This window comes from Gossypium hirsutum, chromosome A09 (assembly GCF_007990345.1).
Source record: "Gossypium hirsutum isolate 1008001.06 chromosome A09, Gossypium_hirsutum_v2.1, whole genome shotgun sequence".
NCBI classification, from domain to species: domain Eukaryota; kingdom Viridiplantae; phylum Streptophyta; class Magnoliopsida; order Malvales; family Malvaceae; genus Gossypium; species Gossypium hirsutum.
The window spans coordinates 72,868,353-72,893,850 of record NC_053432.1 but is presented as its reverse complement, the minus strand read 5'-3'; the positions used below and the strand labels follow the sequence as shown (position 1 = coordinate 72,893,850).

The 25,498-nt window shown below is 31.9% G+C and overlaps 3 protein-coding genes across 5 annotated transcripts; 2 read left to right on the top strand and 1 right to left on the bottom strand.

The window, feature by feature from the left end:
* The first annotated feature begins 3,116 nt into the window (after window positions 1–3,116).
* Window positions 3,117–4,538, top strand: LOC107889577 (secoisolariciresinol dehydrogenase). Its single transcript, XM_016814052.2, has 2 exons — window positions 3,117–3,340; window positions 3,433–4,538. Exons 1-2 carry the CDS (start codon window positions 3,312–3,314, stop codon window positions 4,226–4,228), a joined length of 825 nt encoding a protein of 274 aa, XP_016669541.1. The 5' UTR covers window positions 3,117–3,311; the 3' UTR covers window positions 4,229–4,538.
* LOC107889576 (MTOR-associated protein MEAK7) lies at window positions 4,454–8,953 on the bottom strand. The gene is made up of 8 exons (XM_016814051.2): window positions 8,784–8,953; window positions 8,549–8,651; window positions 8,322–8,426; window positions 7,639–7,724; window positions 7,170–7,408; window positions 6,552–6,741; window positions 5,553–5,736; window positions 4,454–4,974 (listed from the first exon to the last, which is right to left on the bottom strand). The coding sequence occupies exons 1-8, from the start codon at window positions 8,924–8,926 to the stop codon at window positions 4,669–4,671; spliced, it is 1,356 nt and encodes a 451-aa protein (XP_016669540.2). The 5' UTR covers window positions 8,927–8,953; the 3' UTR covers window positions 4,454–4,668.
* A 71-nt stretch (window positions 8,954–9,024) lies between these two features.
* LOC107889578 (uncharacterized) lies at window positions 9,025–15,041 on the top strand. Of its 3 annotated transcripts, none has more exons than XM_016814055.2 (3): window positions 9,060–9,466; window positions 11,864–12,070; window positions 14,731–15,041. In XM_016814055.2, the coding sequence occupies exons 1-2, from the start codon at window positions 9,308–9,310 to the stop codon at window positions 12,029–12,031; spliced, it is 327 nt and encodes a 108-aa protein (XP_016669544.1). In that variant the 5' UTR covers window positions 9,060–9,307; the 3' UTR covers window positions 12,032–12,070; window positions 14,731–15,041. The 3 variants fall into 3 exon arrangements, with proteins under 3 accessions (XP_016669542.1, XP_016669544.1, XP_016669543.1); XM_016814054.2 differs by lacking the exon at window positions 14,731–15,041 and adding an exon at window positions 12,276–12,596; XM_016814053.2 differs by lacking the exon at window positions 14,731–15,041 and having other exon boundaries at window positions 9,025–9,466; window positions 11,864–12,536.
* Window positions 15,042–25,498: the final 10,457 nt, after the last annotated feature.

Genomic DNA, 25,498 nt, shown 5'->3' with positions numbered 1-25,498 from the left:
ATCTTTAATTAATTAATTAATATAAAATATATAATAAATAAAAAGATTAATTTTTTGTCGAACACTCAAACGGAGAAGTTAAATTTTATAAAAATTCTTATTTATTCAAGTGATTGACACTATGAAATGGAGTCACCCCAAGCTAATTAACATAGATTTAAAGTTCAAAAGTTTAGAAATTCTTTAAAGAAATCTTTGACGAAATTAAAGAACTTCAATAAATTTTGACAAACACAATATCAGTTTTGAAGAAAAACCACAGTGCGATCCATCCAACTAAAAAAAGGAGGTCAAAAGTCGTTTCTAAAAAAGTTGTCTTTTCATTCAATTCAATCAATGAAAGAAGGTTAATTTTGTTTTTGTAAGATCAAACCTAGAAAACCCTTGAAACAGACATCATTGATTCAAGATTAATTCTCAATACCCCTTGAATCTAAATCAAATCAAATTCTCAAACAAACATTTTAGTTTCAAGATCAAGTCTTAATAACCCTTAAAATAACTCACATTCATCCAAGATCAAGACTAAATGACTCTTAGGTCGAAACCCAACCAAAAAATAAATTTTTCATTGTAAATGAAACATTAAATTTGTGTATATTAATTTATTATACTCATAACTCATATGAAAAATGAACACGGAAACCTTTTAAAATAATTTTTCTTGTTATTTTAGGATATTTAAACGAATGTGAACTTGAATTATGAATTTGATTAAATAATATGACTTGCGTTCATTCTTTTAGGAAGTTAAAAATTTTATAACAAGACAAAACGGGGCATATAGAGGCACATGGACAAAATTTGAACAATTTTTATTAAATTTTAATTTTTTTTAAAAGAGTATCAAAAATTAATTTTAAAAGAGTATACTTTTAATATAAACATAAAATTTTAAGGAGTATCAAAATTTTAAAAGAGTAATTAAATGTATTATGTATTCAAGAAATTTTAAGATATTATTTGTCTTTGCTTTCAAAAAATATTATTTATTTTTATTTAATAAACTATTCTAGTCATATTCATGTAAGTGTAAAATACAAATTAATTTAAAATTTTACATTTTTATTTTAATATTAAGATCAATACTTTTTATGGGTGAAAATTATAGGTTAGGGTTTATTTAATTGTAAAAATAGTATAAGGGCTTAGTTTAAATAATGTATAAGGTTTTTTTAGTATATTAACCTATAAGATTATATTGAATTGCATAGATATAGTTGGGTGGGTCGGATCGGGTTTGTGCAAATAAAAACAAGTTTAATAATTTGTCTAAATTTATTTTTTCGGTTTTATTTTTTGTCTAAACTTTTTTTATAATTTAGATAGATGTTTTAAGTTTGAGCAAATAATCCGATATTTGAATAGGTTTATAACTTCTTTTTTTAAAATAAGGGTAAACTATTAAAATAGTCACTTTTATTTTACTTAGGTTACATTTTAGTCATTTATGTTAATGTGTTATAATATTTTAGTCACTAGGCCATTAATTGTCATTAATTGTGTAATGGTAAGCTGGAGTGACACGTTAAATCATCATTTCAAACAAAAATTTTAGGTTAAATTATACAATTGGTCCCCAAATTTTTTCATTTTGAGCAATTTTTTCTTCTTTTATGTTCTTTTTAACTTTCCTTTTTTTTTCTTTATTTTCCATTCTCTTATGCTTCTCCTTCTATTTTCCTACCTTCTCCATCTCTTTTAATGTAAAAAAAAAAAGAAATTGCTCAAAACAAACAAAATATAGGGACCAATGGTATAATTTAACCTCAATTTTTTGTTTGAAATGATGATTTAGCGTGCCACATCAACTTACCATTACACCGTTAACAGCAATTAACACTCAGTGACTAAAATACTACAACAAGATTACAGAAGTGACAAAAATATAACATTTCAAACGTAATTGACTAAAATATAACTCGAGAGAAACAAAAGTGACTATTTTGATAGTTTATCCAAAAAATAAAAGAATGGTTGAGGATGATAGCTTACAAAAAAAAAAAAAGAACTTAGATAAATACAATTTCTTTATATTAAATTGTTTAATGTAAAATAAAATATTTAAAAGAAAAAAACAAACAATCTACAACGCGAGAGCTGGAAACTTAATAAGAATGAATTATGAAATTAGGTGTAGGGTCAACACAAAGCACGTTTATTTTATAAAACGTTATTCAAGCTACCCAACTTTGAATTCAACCAACTCACAGTAGCGTGCAGTTTTTTTTTATCATGTATATTTTATTTTATTTTACAAATATCCTTTTAACTAATATTATTTTTAATAGTGTATGTTACAACTATATTTCCATTTTTATAATTTTTTTAACACTACGTAATTTTATAAAAGAGAAGGCAACCTAATTTATATCTCAGATTCTCAATTAAAAATTTAATATTAACAACCTGACTTAATTAACATTACAATAAATTTTAAACACTTTTTAGACATCACACAGTTATGATAAAGAGGAAAACATTAAAATATTGAAGCAACACCAAAGACATCACCTTATCAAAATTTATATAAATATATCATATTTTAAAAATATACTAATACTACACAAATACCTAACCATTATACTTTTTTAGCATAATGATAAATTTAGTCTTTGGCTTAGTATCCTTTATTATTTTGACTTTTTTAGTTAAATTTAACCCTTAAATTTTTAAAAAGATACAAAAAAAAAATTTTTAACGAATATGTTGACATTAAATTTTTAACAATATTGGCCTGACAACTACATGGCAATCTACTTGTACTTTATGTTGACATGACACCATTTGTTATATGTGTCACTTCAACAAATAATTTAAAAGTTATAAAATATTCAAAAAAAAATAAAAATTATATAAATATATAAATAGTTCATAAAAAATAGCATAAAGTACACGTAAATTACCATGTAGACTACCGTATTTAAAAATTTAACGTTTTAGTCCATATTTCTATTAAAAAACAATAATTTAACTCTTTCTAAAAGGTTGAGGGTTACATATGAGTCTTTTAAAAGTTTAAGGGCCAAATTGACAAAGATATAAACATTAAAGGCTAATTTTATTATTATGCTTTTTCTTTTTTTCATAAATAACCACTGTAGTTCAAAGTAGACTGAAATGGAGGATTTTGGACGCAACCTCTGAAATTCAATAAAATAGGGATATAAGTTTATAATGAAAGCATCAGAAAATGGTTACTGTGTGTGAGGCTATAAAAGACCAGAAAACAATACAGTGAAACACACAACCCTCAAAGTATTGCAATAAAAGACAGTAATTGAGCAAGATTTCCTTTTTTGAGAACAAAAATGAGCGCCGAGACTTCAGGGACCAAGAGGTAAAATCATACGGCTCCTCAAATTTTCATATTTAAATTTTGAAGAAACCAAATCTGCATTTGAACCTTTAGTTTTTCTTCCTTTGAAACAGGCTAGATGGTAAGGTGGCACTGATAACTGGTGGTGCCAGTGGTCTAGGAGAGATTACAGCAAGGCTGTTTGTGAAACATGGAGCCAAAGTTGTGATTGGTGATATTCAAGACAAATTGGGTCACTCCCTTTGCCAAGAGCTTGGAACAGAGAACATCAGCTATGTCCACTGTGATGTAACATGCGAATCTGATGTCGAAAATGCTGTAAAATTAGCAGTTTCTAAGCATGGGAAGCTGGATATCATGTTCAATAATGCAGCGATTATGGGTGAGAATGAGGTAAAAGTCAGCGAGACCAGTCTCAAGGACTTCAAAACGGTGCTTGATGTGAATGTGTTGGGTGCATTCCTGGGTGCCAAGCATGCCGCCAGGGTCATGGTTCCAGCCAAGAAAGGGTGCATTCTCTTCACAGCAAGTCTTGCTTCAAAAATTTGCTATGGAAATTCCCATTCATACAAATCATCGAAGGTTGCTGTGGTAGGGTTGGCAAAGAGCTTGAGCGTGGAGTTAGGTGAGCATGGAATTAGGGTTAATTGCATTTCACCTCATGCAATTTTCACCCCAATGTTCCAAAAAACACTCAGATTACAGGATAAGAAGAAGGGCGAGGAGATGGTTTCTGCTTCAGCAGTGTTGAAAGGGACCTTGTTGGAGCCAGAAGATTTCGCAAATGCTGCCCTGTATCTGGCAAGTGATGAGGCCAAATTTGTGAGTGGTGTCAACCTGACCATTGATGGGGGGTATAGCCTCACCAATCAATCATGGAAGACAGGACTGTCAGTACTTTCGCAATAAACGTTCCTCTCTTTTTCTCTTTGACCGTCTTATAAACTTATCCAAAACTACAAACCATAACAGAGGATTCCCATGGTGCGAGTCTACTTGTACTTTTCATCAATATGCAAATGTCACTTTCTTACCTTAAATGCAAGGGTCTTTCTTCATGGTGAGATGACAACAGAAGAATATTGAGCTGTAAAGGATTCTATAATGGTTAGCAATATTTCACAATAAGAAGCCTTATCTAATCCTCGTTATAGTTTATTTTAAAACCCGACAATAGAAGCTTCTTTTTGTCAATAGCATTACAACATTTCAAACTTCAGAGGTGATTGACTTTGTCATTAACTGCAACATATATTGCATCTGGTAACACAAGACCAAAGAAAAGCAGATTCGAATCATTCTAATGTACAGAACTGCGATGATTATCAAAGACCATTTAAAAGTGCATGCTACTCGCTTGCATTTGCAATCCCGACCAAGTTGAGCATATGCCTGTCCTCCTTGAACCTTTCTAACACCGTGCCCTTAACAACGTCTGCTGTTTCTTGTTCCAGTCCTTTTCTAACAACTCCCCAGCATTCTATAACTTCTGGGCAGATTTTAGCGGTCTTCGAGAGGCAAGGGCTATTAAAAGTGGTACAGGAAAAGGTATGCCCTTGATCAAAGCTTGCCGAGAGAAACATGCCAAAGTGATTTATGCGTCCTCCAAAACCAATGCCATTTGGGATGGTCTCGGAACTGAAGTTCACAGCACACTGCAAATGCATATTGTTAGCAACATAAACAGCCACACTCCCATATGCATAAGGCGGCTGCAGTTTTTTCCACTTAAAATTTTAAAAAGTAGATAAAAGAAGAGGAAAATGAACAACTGTTTCAAGAGTTGGATAACCCAACACAGGGGCATTAAGACACCTTGCATCTTAGTGGTCAAACCAACTTTAAACGCTAATTTCAGAAATATTGGCCAACCTCAAACAACGTTTATTAATAAATAACTCCCATCTGTTCTCAAGTTATGAAAGCTGTTAAATAAATCCAACATAAGTGCTACCCTAAGTATTAGGCAACCTAAAATTCAAAGTGTATATGCATAACGGCATATTGTTCAGGAAACAGTCTAAAGATTCTCCAGAGTTTTCATTCACATCACACTTAGCTTCTACCAATGATGGCAAGTCTACTTGAAAGAAGAAATCTCCTATCAACTTAAGTACCAAAAAGTGAGTACCGAAATTGGAGGCAAAGGATTCAAACGTACCTTGGCTTCAACTCGAAACAGAAGTGGAAACAGACCCAGAAGAAAATGAGACGAGATCAAGTTAAGACATACCCATTGCAAATTACTGTTTGCTCCAGTTGGCCTGAAAATAGATGCCTTTGGGTAGAGCTGAAAGAGAAAAGTCTTCATGTCCCCATAGAAATCACCATGCCTCTCCCAAGGCTGAGAAGCAAAACCTCCAAATATGTAACCTTCTCTATCCTTGATAATCAGGACAGTTGGTTCATCACCGTTTCTGCAGTTCAATTGAGTAATTACGCAACCTACTAACAGAATAATTCCAGCAACCAAAAAAATGAAAAAAAAAATATTAGAAAGTACTTAGAATCTAAACTTTCTTTAAGAAAAAGTAATGAAAATAAAACAAAATAGAGAAATTTGACATTCTCTCCTTATTTTACATAATGGACCACTCACAAGGAAGCCTCAGAAACAAACCCTGAAGTCAGAAAAATGAAATCTGATTTTGCATATTCTAGTTGAAAACCCATAATTTATCATAGACAAGCAAGGTGTGTGTGTTGCTATATCACAAAAGATGAGAAAGAATTAAGAGCTTGTTATTTTCTTCTAGGTCTCCCTAATAGATGCATCACTAAGTGTCAAAGCTTCCAGAATGAGCACTTACTGTTCAATGTACAATATGCTAGAGAGCTGAGAGCATCAATTTACATTGTTTAGAAATTTATTGATCAAAGAAGCTTAAAATTAAACAAGATAAAGAAGCAAGGATAATGGCAGCAATGGAGGCCATGCCATATTAGAGTGTTACACAAGATCGAGTTTAATGATTGGAAATTTTCAAGAAAAATGAAAATTGTAGTCATAATTCATGCCAATAAGAATCAGACGTGATCGATTTCATATTTTCAAAACCAAATACCAAAATTATCTGTAGTTCTTTCAAAATGGTCTAAAAAATATTATAAGGTCATAGTTTAGGACAGCAGAAAATATAATTAAGTTCTTATTAAACGAACTCAGATGAAAAAAATCAATTCATGGAGTCCAATAGATAAAATGGTAGCAAGAAGGAAGAAGGGTACTTACGATATGTTGCCCAGGAATGTGTTAAAACTTAAGCCATTTAATGAACTATGATACAACAGTTTCCATTCCTCTAGCTCTTCATGAGATAGAGCCCCCCCTATATGCCAAGCATATTCATCTCTCAATAATAATATACTGGAATCAATGTTCTCGGAATACTGCAATTTAGGAACCTTAGATCCCGGTCTCCCTACACAGAATAGTAATATTAAAACTGGACCTCAGTTACTAATTGCAATCATAATCATGAGAAAGGAAATTATTTGGTATAACTACTCTAGCAATTTATCCTGTTAGTCTATAATCCAGCTTAATTGAGTTAAGCCTTCATAAATTAGACAACACAAAGACAAAAATAAGTTTTTTCGAAAATGAATCAGGCTTAATCAAAGTTAAGCTGGAGGGGCCATCAAATCAAATTATGGAATCAAAATTAAGTTAACTGCATAATTTTGTTAGGTTCAGCAAATGGATGGCCGGACAAGGATACACACTGATAATTATATATACATATATATAGGTATCTATTCATACAAGATATAATGTCTCCAATAATACTACTAGAATGATAAAGATTACAAATAAAAGGACATGTGTAAGAACAGAGGCAAGGAAAACCTGGATCTGGTGGCACTAATAAGTTTGAAAGGAACTTCTTCACAGATGGTACAAGAGTACACCAACTTTTGAAATCCTCAAAAGACATACTTTTATCACGTCCCTCATGATCCTTTGAGAATGTTGCAGCATTAAGAAAAGTGTACACCATGTAGCAATGTGAACTTGATTCTGGTTGAGAACCTTTCAGTTGGAATACATGATTAAACATGTTGACTAGAACAGAGTCTAAGTCAGACCTGTCTTTGAGAAGAAGCCTTATAAGTTAGAAGGTCTCTGACACGATAGAGATAGAAATTCAAGAGGCTTCCAACCATTAGATGGTAAAAGTAATCTATAACTAGAAAATTTGTTCCTTCATTAGGTTTCATGTATTGGGAAATAAATGTGGCAGCAACAATTTTAAAGGCTAGGAAAAAGTGAGTTGGTGAAGTGAAGAAAACATTACTACAAGCAATCACCATTCTACCTTGTCAAAATTTCATCAGCTGTGACATCCAACAATCGATAAATAAACTCCTCAATCTCATCATTTGGTCCTTTCACATAAGTACCCTACAAAACATGAAACATAAAATGAATAGGTCTGCAAGCTCAATTCAGAACAGCCATTAACCTAGGTCTCCCGTAGCTGTTGTTCTAGTTACTGCCTTTTGATACTTATTTTCTCCTTCAAAAGTTACTAAAAAGAAAAATTGTAGCAGTTGATTAAGAATAAACAAAAAAAAGTAAAAAATTAAGAAACACTTAAACTTAGTTGCCATTCCACATTGAAGCAAAGCCATGCATTTGGTCATTCACAAAATGTTGATTTTTAACTTTAATTAATAAAGAAAACATAGAGGATTTTCCGTTTTTACTTTCATAAATAAAAAGCCAATAACAAAAGCAACCAAACAAGCTATACATAACCAACTAGATTTGTTTCTTAATCATTTGTGCTCAGCAATGATAACCAACAATAAAATTTTCAATCCATGCTACTCGGATTTGGGGTGAGCATCGAATACAATATACTCAATTTCTTTTCTAAATTTTTTTCATATTTTTCATGGATCATACCAACTGCTAGACACAGATATTTTTGAAACAATGAAGAGAATATAGTTTCCAACAAAATTTAAAAAAGAGGACGAAAGAGAAGATAATTACTTTAGTGATCACCAGGTCTTCAAAGGTAAGCTTATCGTCTTTGCGGCCCTGCGTGGCCAAATCGAACATTCTCTCCCCGAGAGGACCTTTCAACCCAAAGTAAACCTACAACCAATATAGTACTTTCGTAATTAAAAGGGGAAAAAAAACTCAAGAACATAAATGGAATCAAAACAAAACATTCATAACTATAAATGGGTAGATCCAAAAAACAAGAAAAAGAAAACCTGAAAGACAGATGAAGAAACATATTGACCGTTGGTCTGTGACCGTGCAGCCAGGGAATTGAAGAGCGATTTGAGATCCTCTAATTCCTTTGGTGTAAAAGCTCTAAGACATATTAATGTTTTCGTTAGTTTAATTATACCAATAAAATAAATAAAAGCAGTTCTTTCAAGTAAAAAGAGAGAAAAAAGAATTCAGACATTAAAGCAGAGAGAGATAGTTTGAAGAAAGAACTACCTTGAAGCAGAATTGAAACGAGGATTTGGTGGAGGTGACTGGCTGTTCCCCATTCTTCCTTTTTTCCTGGCTAGTTCATTTCTTTTCGTTTTTCCTTCCCATATTTTTTTCTTGTTCTTCATTGGGCTGACTTTGTTTTCCATGTCTAAAGCCCAAACTATTTTGGGCTGGAGCCATTTCCTAATTGCCAGGACAGTGATTTATATTTTGTTTGAATACGTAATAGTTCTAATTTTATAAGTGAAGTTTAGAAGCTTGTATTACTCCATTAATTTTCCATACAAAATTCGAAAACTTATATGGTTATTAAAATAAATAAAATATTAAAAGTTTTTAGAATAATTTTCCATTTCGTCAGTCTCGGCTACTTTGATCTGCGGCAGTTCTTTCTTTCTTTCAGTTTTTTGTTGGGTATTGCTTGCCATAAATCGCTGGCAATAGTTTTTTTTCAATTGCTCGAAACACCCAAACGGGAAAAAAGTAGAATTAAGAAAAAAATAGATCGGGTTAAACAGATGTGAGCAATGTCGAGACCTTGGCTTCTCGTTTTTCTAGTGTTCGTAATAGTATTCACTTCTCAGTTCGAATGGAAGCAGCAATTCGATGAAGAAATTGAACCAACCTCCACCGTTTCTGTCAAAGACCAATACGTTTCGAAACGCCAAGAATCAGTCAAAGAAAAGGTTTCGCCTATCCCTTCTTTTAGTGCAATTTTATCTTCTTCTTCTTTCTTTCTATCCCGAAACATAAATTAGGTCTTCAATTGTTGTTAATTTACATTGTTATTCATTTTTCCCAGTATTTGTTACCTTCCAAATGGTATAATGATTAAAAAGTGATGTGAATTATGGTTTCGTTTCTTTTAGTCTTTTAATTCTGCTAAGTAATTGAATGAAACAATGTTTTTTCATTTTGCCAATATGGCTTTTTCATCTTTCCTAACAAGGAAATTAGACCATAGTTTACTCCTAAAAATGGTTTAAAAAGCTTGAAATGGGTTTCGTTATAGAGTTAACTCTAATAGTGTTGTTTTTCCTATTTGTTGCTAGTTCATTCTCTAGTTGATTGCTAGTTCATTAATCTGGTTAGAATTATAGAGATCCAAGTCTCTGTGGATGGGATAAACTAGTCTAGTTCAGTTAGCTAGGATTGATTATTGCTATGAATAGTCAAACCAACTGGTTTCTGTAATTTGTTATTAGTCATCAGTCTCTGGATTCTTTTTCCCTGTACTTCTGCTAGAGAGTTGAAAACGAAGTCCTTGGAGACATCACAGACTTGTTGTGTAGGAGAGTAACCATCCCTTTGTTACCCTTTAATACTTGCTTTGCCATTCTTTGAATTACTTATAAAACAACCTTGTTTCTTTAACCTAGAAATAGCTTGCCATTTTCCATTGCCTGCAAGCACAGCAAATTGATATTCATAAGGTGGTATTTTGTTGCCAGTTAATTAAATAAGGATACTTTGTTTATTCAGATGTCTTTTCACTGAAGGGTAACTTCAGAAAAGACCCATTCTAGTGACCTGGGCTTCTGTTTCAATTTGCTCTGCGAAGAACAAAAGAACAACTGAACCACTAATACATTTTGCTGAATCCAGGTTTTACATTGCAAGTAATCCTCAACTTGTTGGATTATTTCCTTCCTACACACTCTGTTTCATGGCTCATTCAAAGTGTATTAAAATGTTACCCACCTGCTAGAAATTGTTGATTTGGGGAGAAAGAATTACGAAATTTAGTTGCTTTTCTAGTAAAGCCCCTAATGTTACAGTATGTTACAAATGTATTTTCTCACACAGCGTCATTGTTTAGGTGGAATAGTAGAAGCTTTGGACTATGGGGTACAACTCTATCTATACCTTCCCTTCTGAGAATTCATTTTGGTGGTATTGTTACTGGGAATTTTCCTTTCAGTATATGCTTTGCTTGATAATGAACCTATTTTAGAATATCTACCTTTTCAGCTCATGTCAGCAAGTTTTGTGGATAAGAGTCGTGAACTACTAGACCTAACTCTTGGGCATACATCCTTATTTTGGTCCATAAGTTTGTATCACTTGCTCACTTAGTTTCTTGGTTTTAGTTCCATGATTACATTCCATAAGAGAAAACCATCAGTAGCAGGAAACCTTTTAGGTTCTATCCCTTTCAACCTTCTAACTCCATTGTTCTTGATTTCAATTCCACAATTACATTTCCATAAGTGAAAACCTTAAGTAGCAAGAATTGTTTTAGGTTTTATCCCCTTCTACCTTCTAACTCCATCAGTCACTTTACTGGGAAGCACCAAATCAATTTGATTATTGGCTGATATATTAAATAAGCCCTTGAACTTTTTCACTTTATTTAAATAAGCCCTTATACCTGTATTACACCCAAATAAGCCCTTAAACTTTAATTGGTATCTAAATAAGCCCTTCTCTTTGACTTGTATCCAAACAATTCCTTACCTTTAGTTTATACTTAGACAAAACTCTCAATATAAATCAACATTTCATTTGAAACAACATCTAATTTAAATACAAATCAAAGTATAAGGGCTCATTTGGGTACAAGAAATGTATAGGGGCTTATTTAACAATCAAATTAGATCCTCAAGGGCTCTTTTAGTTGTTTAGCGTCAAATTCGATTGTTCCTATTCACAAATGTAATACATTATGTCAAAAGGAAGTTAGGTTGGATTTATTTCTTCAAACTATTGTACCTTTTAGTTACTATTTGTTTTGGCAGATACTTTTAATATGATTGTCTTATTGGAAGTTTGTTCATATTCCCCATCTGATATGACTTTTACATTACTTTCTAAAATTTTCTTAGTTTTCATTTAAAAGTACCTTAATACATACCAGTTGTCAGTAGTTCCTTACAGTTTAAACAAGTTAGTGACCTCAATATCATCCATTTCTTACTTGTCTGGTTTGGTTTTATTTTCAGGGCTGCTTTTACTGATTTTCCTGGTGTAGTTGGTTGAAGTAACTTGAAATTTTCCATTGTTTGTTAAGATGGCATTAATCACCTTAAACTCTTGAGTGGTAAGCAACTGATTAGAGTTATTTTGTGTCAACTTCACTGCAGATCATACTTTCTCAAGAAAGAAATATTCAGAAACTGAATGAGCTAGTAAAGAGTCTTCAGGAGCAGCTGCTACGGTGTAAGGCTGAAAATGAGGTTACCAATCACTCTACGTTTGCTTTAACTGAACATTTAACTGAGCTTGAACAGCAACCGATGTTGGATGACTAGTATTTGTGGGTCACATGCCAATTACATCAAATCTGTTTGGTATGTGCAAGTAGATAATCCTTATTTCTTTCCTTCCCCTTTTGCTGTAGCTCCGCAATTATTGTTGTTTCAGTTTACTTGCAACACATGATGTGAAACATTGAATATCTCTTGTCCATATGTCATGGATGCTTGATTTTAATGTGTTTTATAGTGTAAAGTGTCCTATCTTAGTGATTTTGTGATTGAAATCATGGCACAACAGGTGAGCAGATGTTGTCCCTAATAAGGTTGACAGGGAAGTCTGTGTGGCCACTGATGGTAAATGGAGAAATATTTGAAATAAATACTGCAGCTAGTATGAAAATAGAGTAGAATTGCTGAGAAGTATGAACTTTAAATTAGAAGAATATGATTTTATTCATGATTTGAAGTATACTGTTTTAAATCATAGGTTACTCTTATGAGGCCCCTGTATTTGCAATTCTGATCATTTATCTTATTCTCTTATGTACACTTGAAACCATACTTGAGTTGTACTGCTAGATATCTATTTGTATTGATTTGAAACTTGCTTTATTGGTAACTTCAGATGTTTTCTGCTAAATCTTAAGCAATTCAAATAAGGTCTGGAATTTCCAATTATAAAATGTTGTCTCCCTTATCTGCACGCTAATTCACTATGAACTTATATGAGGGTACACATGGAACCTCTTATTATTTCGTGCTGAAAATCTGATTGTCGTGAATAGTGTATCAAAGCCACTTCGTCTGTTTGATCAGGATCATTAGCAACCTTGGAATTAGTATAAGTATCGGCATTTGCCTGGTTATTAGTAAAAATCATTACGCGCTTGGGTTTTCTTGAATGAATTTCATGCTCTGCTCTGCTGTTACATTTTCCTCGTTTTCTCCCTCCTGTTGTTCTAAATCATTGATTAATTTGTATGACCATGGAGGAACTTTTTTACTTATTTATTTTATTCCAATAGAATTTTTTTTTATAATCGTTTGATTGTTGGGATTAGTTATAGCTGTATTGAATAAGAATTTTTAAATTTTGGCTCAATCTTTTGAATCAATATTTCCCTGTCCATCTTCTGTCAATGTCAATAAAGAGAGTTATTTTTCTGTTGCTTATGATTTTATATTGAGTGTATCTAGTTTGGTAGACAAGCTTATTTTGATTTCTGTCGTCAGCTTTGTCCATTTGGTTGAGTAATGTCATCAAGAAGCAAAAAGAGACCAGGAGGTCATCTACTTTCTGACATTATCCATATTGGGTCATGAACTAAATCTTATAAAAGCTGGATAAGGATGCCATTTGGCAGACCTGAGTGCAAATTTGCAGTCCTGTAGCTGATGCTACCAAAGTCCTCAAATTGAACGTCTTGGATCACTGACCTAGGAATTCTTCAAGTTCCTCCTTGAGCTTGGGCATTTTGACAGTGATGCAACCTAAAATGTTCACCGTCATAAACTGAGGGTAAAAATTTCTCAGTTACCCTCCTTAGGGGGACTATGGTAAAAGGGAGATGAACTGTTTTGGATCTATGAGACGTTAGGTCTTGCCCACCGTCTTCCTGGGCTTGTGCATTTAGTTGTTGATTGAATTTGTCCCATTGAAAGTAATGTTTGGAAAGAAAAAGATTTTAAGGTAGTTGATCATTTTTACGGTCATTAGACTTTACAAGTGACTCAAAATTCATTAGCAGCTTATTTTTGTATGTTAACTATCAATGGTCGTTCAAAGTCATTGATTGAATAGGAACCAAGTGTTCAAGATTCCTTTCCAATTTAATGCTCGAGTATGGACATTCTGTAACAAACTTTATCCGTTATTAATTTCGGGAATAATTTTGTGATAGTTTAAGAATTTCTCAATTTATTTCATTTTCTCGATGACCAAAATTCTTATCAAATCTACCACTTTTGCTCTTAGCTTCCAGTGAATTAATACATGCAACAGCGTTTAGTTACTAAGTTTGTTAATCTTTCTAATCTCCTTAAAATGTATGCGGTAACTTTTATCTATTAGCGGCTGTAGACTAAAAAGGGTCCCATCTCCTCATGAGTCGGTATCAGGGAAGTCTATTAATGAGACATTTAAGCCTTTTAGTGATCATATTATATCATGGTTTCGGATTGCCTCAAGCAATTTCCTTGGAGCAGCCTGGCAATCGGAATATTTTCACCTGGTCACTGACTCCACAACTCTGTCCCCTTGCATTAAGAAGTCGTCATTCACCCGTTAGCAGCCAAGGTCCCTAGTTCCATGTGTAGATTATTTTTCATAACCTCATATGCTGAAGCCACAGTAATTTTAAAAACAGAATCTATTATCTATATCAATATTCAATATGTACCTCTAGAGTTTAGATCTCACCCTTGTTAAAAGTAACATATTTTAATCTCATTCTTAATGCACCTTTTTGGACTATCAGGCTAAATACTGTGAAGTAGGGGGTTCTTTGTTCCCTTACCTCTATCTATAAAAGTGATGCTACTATGGTGCAGGCAGTCATGATCAGTTCCCCTCTTTTTTAGTTGTAGTTTACTTGGATCTGTTGAGGCTATGATATGGAATCTGGTCGAACTAGGGTTTCATGGATCGATTGCATGTTGAACCTGTGGCCTGAATTGCTTGATCTTCGGGTCTTTTATTGCCTCTGTTCACTTTATAGTAACCATATTCATAGTTTGGCACTGTTCTAATCCAGGATGGAGAATTATTGATATGAGGAGTGAAGATTCCAACAATACTGATAGTAAGTCCCTGTCGATTACAATTACAAACTGGGGCAGGGATTCCCACTTGCCATAATGTCTTGTGTACATCAATCATAAATTGTGTAACCTCTTAAACATCCAAATAGAATTACTCATAATAAAAATGCAATTGTATCAATAGTTGGCGGTCTCTCGGGGAGATCATGACAGCCCCAATAAAAAAATCATGTGTGTAGTCCTTAGGAAAGTTGCTTCCCTTTGTTACCAAAACATTAATTTCTGCCTCTAATCCATTTCCTTTCATCTGTTGCAAACTAATGAAAAATCATAAATGTATCTTCTAACTTTTAATTCTTATTCCAATTTTCCTTTCAAAGCATTAGCACCTAAACTGGCAATCCGTTTATTGGTATTGAGTATATGCCATCTTTTTCGTGGGAAAATCGTGTTTAAGGTATCGTATATTTTTTATATGATAATAAGTTGTTTTATATAGATTATGACACATATGTTATGTTTCAGTATTGTACATGAGCCCAGAAAGATTTTCCCACTTGCCGGTTAACCTAGCTGGAATGGTTGTTGCGGCTGAAAGTTGAAACATAAACTCCAAAACATGAAAAGGAGGAAGTGCTTGAGTTCACTGATCTGTGTCTGTGAATTTAATTGAAGTCCTACTGATATGGACCCCTCCCCTTATTAACAATAATAAGACATGCTACCCTTTATCACCAAAAATATTAAAACGGGAAGAAAAGATTATTCCATTAATAGCAACTTTTAGTACCCTTCACTCTTAATAGAAAGCAAAGCAATTCTGAAATCCCTGAGAGCCTGTGTCTGTCTGGCACATGAAATGGATCCTTTAATGAGGTTTAGATTTATTTCTATTTTTATATTGTGCAATTAATTATAAATGCTGTGCAATGCTGAAGGGGAAAGTTGAGTATTAAATACAGGTTTCATCGATACGGTGTAAAAATATTTATTCACGCCATTCAAAACTGTTACTTTAAACAAAAATGTTCATTTAACTAAATTCAGTGCTTTGATTATATAAATATTTTATATATTAAAAAAAAGTGTATTTCTTTCGTTATTCAAATTTATGTTCCTTCAGTTTAATCCCATTTCCACATTTCTTTTCCATCCAACGTTGTGAACATTAAAGATATATGCGCTACGGTTCCAGTGTATTATGTTGATCAGCTCCCCACTCAACCTTAATTTGTGTAAAGTTCAACAGCTTGGTCGGGGTAGCACTACCTCTATGGGCCACATCCAAGTCATTTCATACATTTTTACTAACTGTAATTCAATTAAAAAATTGATTAAAATATTTTTAATATAAAATAAGATAATATTTTAACGTGCTGTAAAAATTTATTAATACAAGTTAGAAAATAATTAGAATACATTTAATATTCTGAATTATTCCATTTACACATGAAAATATTTTTTTACTCATAATTTAACTATTTTATTTTAATTTCGTACGTATTGTATGTATATTATTATTATAGTTATTTTTTTCGTTTTTAGTTACCCAACTATAAAAAGTTACAAAATGATCACTTAACTACTCAATTTTGTTTTTTTTATCACCCAAATATCTTCAAATTTTTTGTGTTTCTATTTTTACATTAGTCTGCTGGTGACAAAAAAAGACAAAATTGAATAATTAGGTGATTTTATAACTTTTTATAGTTAAGTGACCAAAAGAGAAAAATATAATTAGGTGACTACTAATGTAGTTTACCCAATTTCAGAACTCTAAACTCTAAAATCATTATCTTAATCCCTAAACACAAACACAAATACAAACTCTAAAATAATTTTGAAATCTTGAATTCTGCATTAGAATCATGCATCCTAAACCCTTAAATTTTATGCTTTAAATACTAAATTTAGACTTTAATATAATATTTAAAAATTAAAAAATATATATTTACAGTTGAAAGACATGATGATTTATTTGGCCCTTCAACTTTATAAAAAAAAAGTAACTATTTTAGCTCTCCATTTAATTTTTTTCCTCTTTTAGCATTTGAACTTGCATTATTTATCAAATCATGCAAAAATAAATGAAAAAGTCAACGTTTGTTAACCAATCCACATGTATGTCATGTTAGTAATTAAATATTTTTTAAAAAAAATTAAAAAATATTAAAAATGTTTTTTTATAATTTTATAATTTTTAATAATTTTAAATTTTTTTAAAAAATAATTTTTTGGATTTTTTAAATTTTAAAAATTAATTAATTGCCGACTTGGCATCCACGTGTATGCCATGTAAGCAAAGTTAACAAACGCTAACTTTTTCATCTATTTTTAGGTGATTTCACAAATAACACAAGTCTAAAGACTAGAAAAGCGAAAATTTAAATAAATGACTACAATATTTTTTTTTTTTATAAAATTAGATGGCTAAACAAATTATTATGCCTGGTTGAAAATGATAAGTGCATTTAGAGTAGCCCATTGATTGGGTCAAGCTGGGGAAAGATTTTAGGCCCGTTTTCTAGGCATGGACTCGGCCAAGATCGAAAAATGGGCCTAAATTTTTCTCAAGCCTGGCCTGCCCGTATTAAAATTTTTATATTATTTTTTATATAAAAATAAATTTAAAAAATATAATAAATCAAATACACTAAAAATATTAAAATAAATGCTTCCCAACAAATGGAAAAACATTAAAAAAAGTTCATTTGTTTGCTACTCCGCAGCTTGTGAGTTCACCACTTGCGAGTTCTCCAACACTTGTGGTATCTTCTTATTCCTTCAATGACACGATGGTATAGGGGGTTTTGGGTAATGATGCGCTTGAATTGGGATGAGGGCATAGGGAGAAATTTCCCTCTGTGAAGTTTTTGGATTTTGTCACTCATATCGTCATAAAGAAAAGTCCATTTCCCACCTCACCTGCTTTAGAGCCTTCCTCAGGTACTTCGTTTCCTATAGCGAATTATATTAATTGTGACAAATTTTGTAACAGCCCGATTTAGACCCTAATCGGAACGGTGGTTTTGGGACCACGAATCCGAGTCAGAAAAATATTTAAAAATTATTTTCTGCGTTTATTTTGTGTGAATTTATATCTGTGAAATTTTCGTGATTTAATTTTGTCGTTTGAGTGTCCGATTTAATAAAAGGACTTAATCGCGTAAATAGAAAATTTGATAGTTTAAAGTATAAGGGTCAAAAAGTTGGTGGCTTTTTAAATTGAGGCATTCATGTTGTAAATAGCCCATAATTTTTTTAGTGGACGGTAATGGTTTATATTATAATGTTTTGGTATGAATTAATTAAGGTTATTTTTGTAAACTAATATTATAAACTATTATAATAAAACATATATAATATAAAACATAAAATAAAGTTTACATACTAGTTATATTTGTTCTTCATTTGCCGAAACTAAACAAAAATAAAAAGAAAGAACACAAGGCTAGGGTTCGGCCAAATTGGAGCTTAATTAAGGTATGAGTTTAGCTCGGTTTTTGATAATTTCTACGTTTTTGAGATCGTTGTTTAGAAATCTTCAAGACCCATACTTTAATTTTTGATTTTGAGGAATATTTTGAGTTGTGCCATTGTTGATAACTTCTGATTTTTGTTGTTTGATGATGAAAAATGAAAGATATGTTTTAGATTAACATATTTTGTATTGGAGTTTTTGATGATTTTGAGTAATTAGGACTTAATTACAAAAAATAAAAATTTGAGGGACTAAAATGTGAAATAAATTGAATATATGGACTTGTTTGAGAGTGGGTAAAATTCAGCCCAACATAAGTATAGAGAAATTTGGTGTATTTTGTGTTTTGTGCAATAGGGATTAAATTGTAAAAATTATAAATATTAGGGGTAAAATGGTAATTTACCTATTTATGTGTTTTTGGACTAAATTGAATGAAAATATTTTTGAATGAGCTTAATTTGAATATGTTTAGATCAAGAACTAAAGAAATCGGACTTGGACCGGGGAAAGTCAAAAGTTGTCGACTAGTCGATTCGTACCGATTTTTCGTTGTCCAAGGAAAGTTTATAAGCAAATAAATATCGTAAATTTTAAATATATGTGAATGCATGATGCTGATTTTGAATTTTATGAATTTGTATAAGTAATAGCCGAATGTGAAAATGTTTGGGAACTATGTTTACGAATATGATCCGACCGAGATACGACGTCCGAAAGCCCCGTATGAACCTTAGGAATAGTTAGGATACATATGTCATGACATAGGATTTCGATATATATGTGCGAGTAAGACCATGGCATCGATATGTGATTACGATATGTGTTTACGAGTAAGACCCTGTCTGGGACAGTGGCATCGATTTGTGGCTACATGTAAGACCACGTCTAGGATGTTGGCATTGTACGATTTTTGTGGATATCCAAGTGTCCTATCCAATTCCGAAAGGTTCAACGGGCAAAGATAAGTTATGTTCGAGTGTGTAAACGAGATAAATATACAGGTATGTAACAGCTTTTTAATAATTAAAATGAGGTAAGTGTATTCGATCTTGTGAATATTATTGGATGAGTTACAATTATATGCATGTGTGATTTTACACATTCGGCTACATAATTAACCTGTACATATGAAATCATATTGTGATACATGGGCTTATATGTTTTTGGATTGTGAACTAAGTTAGTGATGATTATTCGATGGTGGAAATTAAATGATATTAATGATAATCTAGTTACATGAGCATTCGGCCAAGTGGTATACGAATGAATATTATTGAAATATGAACTTTACATATATGAATTTAAAGGTGTTATAATTATATAAGTGGTTTTGGTTTAATCCAATTGATATTGTTATCGTGATGAATATTTGCTTATGACTTACTAAGCTATAATAGCTTATTCTCTGTATACATGTTACCTTGTTTTATAGATTTTGAATTCAAGTTACAAGCTCGGGGATCGTCAGCAAAGTCTATTACACTATCTACAGCTTCGGTATTTAAATAAATCAAGCTCATATTATGGCATGTATAGGCTGGAACAAAATTTTGAAATGTTGGATTTTGGTTATGTAACTAAGGCCATGCGAAAAATGGCTTGCTATTTATGTTTAAATTTGTTTTTATGTGTGCTTAGCTATAATGTTTTATGACCTTGATTTTGAAATATGCGGAAATGTTTGATTATGGTTTGATTTGTGGTAAATATATTATGTATTGGAGATGGCTTTATTTTTAATTTTGAATTTAATTATATTAGGTATGGTTAAACCTATTTTGATTAAAATGCTATATGTTTGGAATTATAAGTTATATGTGTTAGGTATTGTATGTATTAAATCGGTTTAGTGGTGGTGATGGATATAGGGAGTAAACGGTTTTGAAATTAGCACTATTTGGAGATTTTGTTTTTTGTTTTTATATAAATGTGGGTGGTGAGTTTGGTTAAATAAATCAGCTTGAATAATCTAGTTGGTGTATGTGAATTTGCTGTATAAATGTGTGTATAATTGAGTGATACATATTATTATAACCCGGTTAAGACTTGAAAAGATGGTACTAGTTTATTTCGGTTGGTGAGTAGTTTTGATGAGATTTTGAATTTAATTAATGTATATGTTGATTGATGTATTGACGTTTACATTTAGATATCTATGTATATGATGTCTTGAATTAATATAAATATGCACTTGTAATTTAAAAATTGTTTGAAAGATTAATTTAATGACTGAATCATAATTAATTAGTTTGGTTGCTTTTGTACATTTTAGACAGGATAATTAATGTGAGATTTAAGAGTATTTTAAATCATTATTTGTGTTTTGAATGTAATTGTTTGCATGTAGATGATTCGGGCCTTTTATATTAGTATGTGAATTAAGTTAGATAAATTTAGGCAATGATGGTTCGACAATAATCCAAATTTGATGTAGTTCGATATGCATGATGTGATTATTGGTCATGAAATGTATGCATATTTATATATAATAATATTCGGTGAATTTGTCTATGACATTAAAGTTAAGCAACAAATTACTATGTGAATTCTTTTAATTGGTTTAAGATGTGCACGTAAAGAATTAAAAGTTAAATCTTGATATTAATTAGATATTCGATTACCAGTGGAGTGTTGAACATGATGTGTACCTATGTAATATGATTTGTTTTTAATGAATGTTTAATATTTAATTAATTTGATGCTTATATTTATATGATTATAATTTGAGTTATTATGAATATATTCATAACTGTGCTTTGGTTCAGTAATGCCTCACAACTCCATTTCGGCAACGGATACGGGTTAAGGGTGTTACAAATTTACTGTGAAACACCAAAATTTTCTTGTAGCTATTACTACAAGGGTCGAACCACAGTCTTTTAAAGAGGCTGTGAAAGATACAGGATGGCGTGATGCTATACAAAAGGAAATTTGTGCTCTAAAGGATAGTGACACTTGGTCTATGGAAACACTTCCTTTTGAAAAGAAAGCACTAGGTAGTACGTCGGTGTACAATATTAAATATAACTCTGGTGAAAGTATTGAGAGACTTAAAACTCGTTTTGTTGTTTTTGGTAATCACTAGGTAGAAGGTATTGACTATAATGAAACTTTCACACCTGTGGCGAAAATGGTGACTGTTCAGGCTTTCTTAGCTATTACAGCTTCAAAAGATTAGGAGTTACATCATATGGACGCCCATAATGCCTTCCTGCATGGTGGTCTTAATGAAGAGATTTACACAAGGTTTTATCCATGTTTTGCTCTTGACGAGCCTGGAATGGTTTTCCATTTACGCAAGTCTTTGTATAGGTTGAAATAGGCTCCTTAGTGTTGGTTTGCGAAACTTGTTGTTACACTAAAAATGTATGGATTTCTTCAATCATATTCTAATTGTTCTCTCATTACATACACTAAAGATCTGTACACATTAGTGTGCTAGTTTATGTTGATGATTTGCTTATTTTTAGGAACGATTCCGATGCTTTGAAAAATTTTAAGAGGTATCTCAATTCTTGCTACCATATGAAGATGTTGGTGTTTTGAAATATTTTTTGGGATAGAGGTAGCTCATATTTCTTTAGAACTATTTCTTTGTCAAAGAAAATATGCACTTGATATTATTTCGAAAGTGGGTCTTTTGGAAGCAAAGCTCGCAGATCACCAATAGAGCAAAATCATAAATTAGTGCATGTTACAAGGATAGTTTTGTCTGATCCTGAGCCATACAGACAGTTAATGGGTAGTTTGATTTATTTGGCAGTGACCAAACCTGATTTGGCATACTCAGTTCATGTCTTATCCTAGTTTATGCATGAGTCGAGGTAAGAGCATTGGGACGCAGCTCTATGTGTTGTTCGGTACTTCAAAGGCTATCCTAGCCAATGGGTTCTTTTGAGATTTGATAGCGATTTGCCCTTGAAAGGATGATGTGATTCAAATTGGGCTGCTTGTCCGTTAACTCAATGTTCGCTTACTGCTTGGCTTGCCTTTCTAAGACAATCTCCTATTTCCCGGAAAACTAAGAAACAACATATTATTTCCTATTTTTCTGCTGAGTCTAAGTATAGGTCTATGGCTTCCGTCACTTATAAGCTCAAATGGCTAAAGGCATTGCTATTGAGCTCAGGTGTTCATCATCTTAAAACAATTCCTTTATTTTGTGATAGTCAATTTACGTTGTATATTGCACAGAATCTCGTATTTCACGAGTATACTAAACATATTGAAGTGGATTGCCACTTTGTTAAGGATGCAATCCAGGATTGGTTGATTGCACTTCTTATGGTTTGACCTCCATTCAGTTAGTTGACATTTTTATAAAGGTGCTTGATAAACCACAATTTAAATATTTTCTCAGCAAGTTGGGCATTTATGATCTACATGCTCCAACTTAAAGGGGATGTTAGAATATTATTATGTGATATTATTTCTTAGCAAATTAATTCCTAATGAGATATTATCTATTAACAATTTAATTCCTAATGGGATATTATATGATATTATTATGGGATATTATCTTTTAACAATTTGATTCCTAAATAACTATTACTATATAGATATATATACACCTTTGAGGTCTATCAATAAAATTCAAGAGATTACTCCTTTTATTTTTATTTTCTATTGTTAATAGAATGTTGAATTTTGGAGAGAAAAATTGGTTGGATTTGGTAAGATATGTATTGAAAAATAAAAACAAATAGTTGTTTAGTGTTTAGGTAACTTCCCACCTACCTACCACATAAAAATTAGAATTGAAACATTAAATTATGAAATTATAAGAAGAAAAGAGAGGTTATAAATCCAAGCATGAAGGGAATTCATTCTACTTTATTTCATTTAACACTAAAGTAGAAACCTTTTTCTTACAACCTTATTTTCTATTTTCATATATTTTCAAAAAAAAATATGGTTTAAATTTTTTCAACCAAACACATTTTTTAAATTTTTTTTATTTTAAAAAATGAAAATTATCATACATTTCTTGAAATCTAATGGAGTCCTGGAATTTAAAAATTGTTGATTTTGTTTTTTGCATTTATATGAGTTTGGATTGGTGTAACTGTAGTGAAAACTATTAAAATAAGAACAACGAGAACCAAATTGTTTTTAACCCTTAGATCAAAATGAATAAATCTAAACCTTAAATTTAATATTTAATCTACCTCATTAAAATAAGGAGCACAACACTTGAACCAGAAGCGAGGCCAGAACAAATTTTTAGGGGGGCCGGATAAAATTTTAATTTTTATAGTTTATATCTTTATAATTTGTAAAGGATTAAATCAAATTTTTATAATTTTAGGGGGGGCAAAGTGTAATTTTACCTTTACTAATTTAAAATTTTTAAAAAAATTTAAGGGCCAAAAGAGCAAATTTACATTTTAGGGGGGCCGGGGCCCATGCCAGCCCCCCTGGCTTCGCCCTGACCTGAACATTCTTTTTTTTTCATCGTGCAATACGAGTTTTAGGTTGAAAATATTTGGATAATCTCTTAGCTTTCAATTTTAATTTGTTTTCAAAACAAAAAATAGGAGGCAAAATTACAACAAGATTAAAAGTAAGAGATTAAGGTTATCTTAAGCAATTTAGGTATACAATATTAATTTTCATAATCGTCTGGCCATGTCTACACTTTTAAACTATTGTTAGCAAGTCAATAATTGTTATTTATTATTGTTGAGTATTATTTCAATCAAATTTGAGAAATAATCTTTCAGTTAAACTCTGTTTATTTATTTCAATCAAACTCTAATTAGTCTAGATTATTTTATTATTATTTGACCTATGAATTTAGCCTATAAATAGGCTCTTTTACAACCTTAGAAAATACACCAATTAGATATTAGAACTCATAACACATTTAGAGAATTTTGTGTTTACTTTTTAAGGGTTCTTTGTTTTCGGGTTTTCAGAGTTTAGTTTTTATATCCATCTTTTGTACTCTTCGTTCTTTTTCCATTATAGTAAAATTATCTTTGCTCGTGATTTTTTATCCTTTTTGGAGGGGTTTTTCCACGTTAAATTTCTATGTTCAATTTCTCAAATTATTCTACTATTTTTTTGTTGCTTAATTAGGTCGATCCCAATAAGTGGTATCAAAGCTAGTTCAATTTTCATAGACCAGCCCATTCAGAGATGACAGCAACAAGGTTTGAAATTGAGAAGTTCGCTAGTAAGACAAATTTCAATCTGTGGCAATTCAGATGATGGCAATTCTAGTTCAAACCAGTTTGAAAAAAGTTGTTACCGTGAAAAAGCCTAAGAATCTAAATCAAACAGAATGAGAAGAGCTTGATAAAAAGGCCTTGTCTGCAATCCAGTTGTGCCTCGCAAATACGGTATTATAGGAGGTATTGATAGAGAAGACCTCATCCGCATTGTGGAAAAGGTTAGAAACTCTTTATGTGACTAAATCTCTAACTAACCATTTAATGTTGAAACAACGTCTATTTACATTTCGCATAAATGAAGGTGAGCTTCTTAAAGATCACATCAGTCAATTTATTACTCTTTTAAATGATTTAAAGAACGTTGAGGTTCATATTGACAATAAAGATCAGGCTATGCTATTATTGTGCTCTTTACCCCCTTATACAAGTCTTTCAAAAAGGCCCTAATTTATGGCTGAGACAAACTCTCGTTCGAAGATGTGAAGGGTTATTTATTGAGTAGAGACAAACTCGACAATGAGTTTGGTTTGGATAGCAAGGCAGATAGGCAACCTACTGTTTTGGTAGTATCAAAGAAACGAGGCAAAATGTGTCAGTATTGTAAAAAATTAGGTCACGTCAAAGCAGATTGTTATAAACTGCGAAATAAAAGAGCTACTGAGAGTAACGAGGAAGATGTAACTGGTGCTAATTTGGCCGAAGAAAGCAGTGATGATTTCTTGTTAGTGTCAACGAGCGATAACTCCAAGCTCATGTCCGAGTGGATCCTAGATTCAGGATGTTCTTTCCACATGTGTCCCAATAGAGAATGGTTCTTCACATACAGTTCAGTTGAAGGTGGAGTTGTGCACATAGGAAATGATTCTTCTAGTAAGGTAATTGGTATTGGTACTGTTAAAATTAAAATACACGATAGGACGATTAGGATACTCTCAGATGTTAGGTATGTACCTAATTTACGAAAGAATCTCATCTCCTTGAGTATTTTAGACTTGAAAGGTTTTGATTCGAGCAATATTAAAATATCTCTTGGAGCTCTCATTTTGTTAAAAGGTAAAAGAATCGGCAGTCTTTATATTCTAGATGGTTCTACAGTGACCA